The 5,281-nt window shown below is 34.8% G+C and overlaps 1 protein-coding gene across 1 annotated transcript in view; it reads right to left on the bottom strand.

Annotated features, from left to right (window-relative positions):
* LOC106458527 (sodium/potassium/calcium exchanger 3-like) overlaps positions 1-5,281 on the bottom strand; it is a 40,750-nt gene that overhangs the window by 28,331 nt on the left and 7,138 nt on the right. The window contains exons 2-3 of the mRNA XM_022384770.1: positions 2,220-2,426; positions 1,790-1,873 (exon numbers count right to left, since the gene is read on the bottom strand). Coding sequence (XP_022240478.1) covers positions 1,790-1,873; positions 2,220-2,426 — 291 coding nt within the window. The remainder of the gene's footprint in view (positions 1-1,789; positions 1,874-2,219; positions 2,427-5,281) is intronic.

Raw genomic sequence — 5,281 nt, 5'->3', positions numbered from 1 at the left:
TGTTTTTCATTTTCAGATCTTGTTTTCTTCACCCATCGTTATGGCTACTAAGAAAAGAAAAGTAGATGCTGAGTGTCGCCTTTTCAATGAAGAATGTGGAGAAAAGTACTTCTTTGTGGAAACAAACAACCAAAAAGCTAGTTGCATGATATGCAACGAAAGTGTTGCCGTTTTTAAAGAGTACAATCTTCGGCGTCACTATGAAACAAAACATCTGTCAACATATTCGAAGTTTTCTGGAAAGTTGCGTTCTGAGAAATGTACAAGATACAAAATAGTGCATAAGATGGCAGAGCGAGGAAAACCGTTTACTGACGGCAACTTCATCAAAGAGTGTATGATGGAAGCAGCAAATGACTTGTGTCCTGAGAAAGCCGATTTGTTTGGAAGTATCAGTCTTTCAGCAAGTTCAGTTGTGCGGAGAACAGAAGAACTTGGAGAGAACATAGTGTTACAGATACGCGAGAAAGCTAGGAACTTCTTGTGGTATTCTCTGGTGCTGGATGAGTCTACTGATTTCTCGAGTACGTCACAACTTCTCATGTTCATTCGTGGTGTTAATTTGGACTTTCAGATCACAGAAGAGTTGGCATCCGTTTGCAGCATGCACGTAACAACAACTGGAGAAGATATTTTCATGGAAGTTCAGAGTGGAATCAGCTTGTAACCTTGATGACGTGCCAGTTGAACTACAGTTGGAGCTCATTGATTTGCAAGCAAATGATGTGTTGAAAGAGAAGCACAGAGAAGGAAAACTTGTTGAATTTTATCTCTGCTTACCTGATAATGAGTTATCAAAGTTGAAGAAATTTGCCTCTGGTATGGCATCAGTATTTGGAACAACTTATGTCTGTGAGCAAACATTTTCAAAAATGAAGTATGTGAAGTCAGCACATCGAACGAGGTTGATTGATGAACATTGGAAAACAATTCTCTTGGTTGGATGCAGCAATTCCAAAGCAAATGTTGATGATATCTCAAAAGCTAAACGCCATTTTCACAAATCTCACTAACCTTTTTTTGCTGCTTAGTTTCTGAGATTCGGATACGTGCGCACTGGGTGTGATATAACTATCTTATTGCTAACGTCGCCTTCTTTGATAACTTTTTGGTAAATAAACCTGCTTGTTGTCTTTATTTTTTGTGTATTCACTGTACTGTATTGAGCAAAATGGTTATGCGGCCCGCGCTCGTCATTCTTTCAGTTATCTGGCCCGCTGTGAAAAAAGTTTGGTGACCCCTGGTCTACATCGTGAAGAATATAACCCGAGATACTTAACGTTGCTTTTAGAGAGTTTCGGTTTTTCTATTTTGAACACGTCTATTATTAACATTGCCACATTCATATACCTTCCTCAAAGTTTTACTTACAGCTTCTCCCAAAACATGACAAACACAATTTTGCGTGTAGAGTATTATTTTTAGCATCAAAAACTCTAATTTCTGTATGTTTATCATGCTGTATTTTAGTCCTAAAAGTTAAGACTACGTTTACACTGCTACTGTTGAGCAAAGTAAGAGTTCTTGTACTTTTATAGGGTTTATTGTGATGTAGCACTTTCTAATTGGTTCAATAACAACCAGTCACAGTGTAAACTGTCAACACATGGCAGTAAACGGGAATGGTACATTTTCACATGATAAAAAAGTGGAATTCCATAACTGTTTCCAATATTTTATATACAAAATTACTGGGAATTTGCCCAGCAATTGAGAACGTTATATTCGACACATATTTATGTAAATCTCATAATAAGAAGATATAAACAACAATCATAAAGATTCTTACCAATGACTGATGAAAAGAACTCCGGTGCGGAACTACCAATCGCCATAAAGCTGGCTCCAGCAACATCCGACGGAATTTGCATAGCTAGATAGTTAAACAAAAAATGAACACTTTCAGATTCAATTCAAAACATAATTGTTACAAGCTCCATATGAAATGAACTTAATCCAAGATTCTGTATTCTACTATTCTGACAGTATCTTTACTGACTTTGGTTTATGTGGACTCAATAGATTGCTATATGAGTCGAGGGGTGATGAAATTATATTAAACAAAAAGCTATAAAGATGAGCAGTAATACATAAAGTGACCGAAGTGAAAAATAGACTTGTTATTTTTAGCATTATTAACTATAACTTTATAGAGATAAAAGTTTCAGAATCGAGATGTTAAGTTATTGTACTTCATATCCTTTAGTTTATGTACATACCGTCACAAAGGATCTCCAGCGAAGGGACAAAATAGTCATCACAAATGATGGCCAACATCCCGCAGAAATAAGCTGCTATTAAAAAATGAATAACGACTCCACCTCTTAGTCTCTCACTTTGTGTGAAAAAATCATCTGGAAAGTCCTGGATAGATGGAGGTATGCAGTCAGGAAATGAATCCTCCTCCGTCTGCAACAGTTTCCTTCCTAAAAATGCCATCACAATAAACATATATAGATTGTTTGTAGTTATGCACAAAGCTACACAATGGGCTATCTGTGCTCTGCCCATCACGGGTATCAAAACCCGGTTTCTAGCATTGTAAGTCCGTAGACATACCGCTGTGCCACAGGGGAGAACATATATAGATGCCAATGGGCCACATTTCTCAGGTACATTTCACATTTCTTAACATTGCAGTTTGTGCCTTAATTTGTCTTTATTTTATATTTAATGTTTTATGTTCCTGACATAGTTGTTCAAATAGTATTTCAAAATCACGAGGTAAACTAGCTAAACTCTTGCCCACCCCACAAATTACAATTTTACAAATACTGGAATATAAATGTATATATATGTGCATATAGTAAAGTAGAGGATGCGTTGAATAGCGAGTGATAGTGTAATAACTATTACACTTAAAGCTGGAATACATTATTGTAGATAATGTGCGGAATATTATAATACATGTTTTTATTAAATTAACACTGTCTGGCCCGCTGAGTGTCGTTTAATTAAGCATCCTATTTCTACGCTGCTTGAATATTGATTATTTCATTTTTCTCTAAACTTTTATTTTATCAACAACTCTGATATATTTTTAAATAAATCTCTTGATTTACAACAACGTCTTACAGGGTTCAGGCCAGTTCGAGAGATTTAAGGTAGTCCCAAATCCCGGTTATTAAACTAACAAGGTAAATCAATCTATTGATGTAATCTTAACTTAAAATATTATTCAAATTTACTTTTCACAATAAACCAATGCGATTGAATGAAGAAACTACAAAGGAAATTAGAACAAATTATTATTCGCAAAACATAAAAATTAATTTACTTGCGATTAAGATACACCCAGCTTATTAATACATGATAATAAATATATTTACTAAAAAGTCAGAAGTAGTAGTTCAACGTGACACCGAAATAGAAGTTACTTACTTACTTTTGTTAAAGTCTTGTGAAAGGGACCACATGTCTGAGGCAAGAAATGTTTTTATTTAGCAGTAGCAGCGTTACCCGGCGTTGCCTGAGTTTTCGAGAAAAAAAACCTGCGCTCCCGTTCCATATTTCGATAGGTAAAAAAAACAGCTAAACCAAAACAGATAATTAAGCACTACCTAGAAATATACCTAAAAAATACCTAGTTAGATAGGCTGTAAAAGTTATGATACATTTTATCTATATACTGACAAGTAGAGGACTTGGGCTACAAAAAAGCTGGCAGGAGCAATATAATTTTATTGTTCATCGAAACTTTGGAAATTTACATTTTTCTTATATAATTAAACTGATTCATGAAGTCCAATGTAAAAAGGCCGGGCAACGGCGTTGTTGCTCTATGATTTTCATTCATGGGTGCGCTATAAGAGTGATGGTCAAGTCCCAATGATCTGTCAAACAAGAGTATTCCAAGAGTTGGCTATGCGTACTGTTAAATTCCCTCTAGTCTATTAGTTCAAAATTATGGTGACTAAGAAAAGATAGCCCTTTGTGTATATTAATTTGCACAAAAAGTATAAAAAACAAATGTTAGCCGGAAAATGGATTTGAATCTATTCAATATTGTGGAGAGGTATCAGAAGTGTAAGTTGCATAAGATTTAAAATGTAATGAAGCAACTAACAAAAAAACACTACACTGCTGCATATCTCATATATCAGCAACAAATTAACTAAGATTTGTCAAAAAACTTATAACCGAACGTAACATTCCAATAAACACTAAACATTCAAATAACCTTGTATCAAACTAAAATCTATACTAAGTAAAAACTTCTCTGACAAATATAATACTAACATCATTTATATAATACAATGGAACATCTGCCATGATCAGGAATGTCGAGAGCCAGCATGGCCCCGGGGCAAACATCCTCGCCTGGCATCCTTTCTAGTTTTTTAACATTTTCAAGAATTTATTAAAAAGAAGATCCTAAATTAGGACAGCAACGAGCTCATTAACCAGACAAAATCATAGCAGCAGCCGTTTTTATCTCACAGTATACGCATAAAAACGTTAATAAAGTAACAACAAATATCTATTAAATCTATAAAGTAACAAACACATATTAATTATTACTCAAATTATTATTTCAGTCGTTCTTAATGTATCAAGCATCTATATGTAAAGAAAAGCCAAAAACTATGGTTTTTATCATTAAATGAAGATATAGCCTAAAGATTCTTTGCAGGCTTTACGGCATAACTACGTTTCATTCGCCCGGGCCCCTGACCAGTTGCCCCCTTTGCCCCCCCCCCGTCGGCCATGATTTATATATCGGAGAAACAAGCCAAAAAATGGAAACTAGATCCAATAAACAAAAACAACCACCCTCCCATGTTTTTGAACACCGTTTCTCAGATATAACCATAGAAAACACTAACGTATTAAGCAAAATTACGAAATTCAAATATTGTACACGAAAGATTAAAGAAGTTACTCTAATACAACAACTTAAGCCCACATTGAACCAAAACCAAGGAACACTACTATACCTATATTAATTATTTCTTTAAGTGTGTTCACACATGATCTTGGATTTTTAACTACTATATATATTTGTTTGTTTGGAATTAAGCACAAAGCTACACAATGGGCTATCTGTGCACTGCCAAACACGGGTATCGAAACCCGGTTTCTAGCTTTGTAAGTCCGCAGACATACCGCTGAGCCACTGGGAGCATATATATATATTTGAATGTAATGAATATTTCTAAGATTGATTAAAACATTACTATGGTTGGCGCTAGCAAGAAATACGACATTCTGGAAAACTGTCTTTCATGAATGAGTGACCAAACTCTGTATATTTTGGAAAGTTATATATATATATATATAT

The sequence above is a fragment of the Limulus polyphemus genome, unplaced genomic scaffold (assembly GCF_000517525.1).
Source record: "Limulus polyphemus unplaced genomic scaffold, Limulus_polyphemus-2.1.2 Scaffold480, whole genome shotgun sequence".
NCBI classification, from domain to species: Eukaryota; Metazoa; Arthropoda; class Merostomata; order Xiphosura; family Limulidae; genus Limulus; species Limulus polyphemus.
The sequence above is the reverse complement of the archived record's forward strand: the minus strand, read 5'-3'. Positions and strand labels throughout refer to the sequence as shown.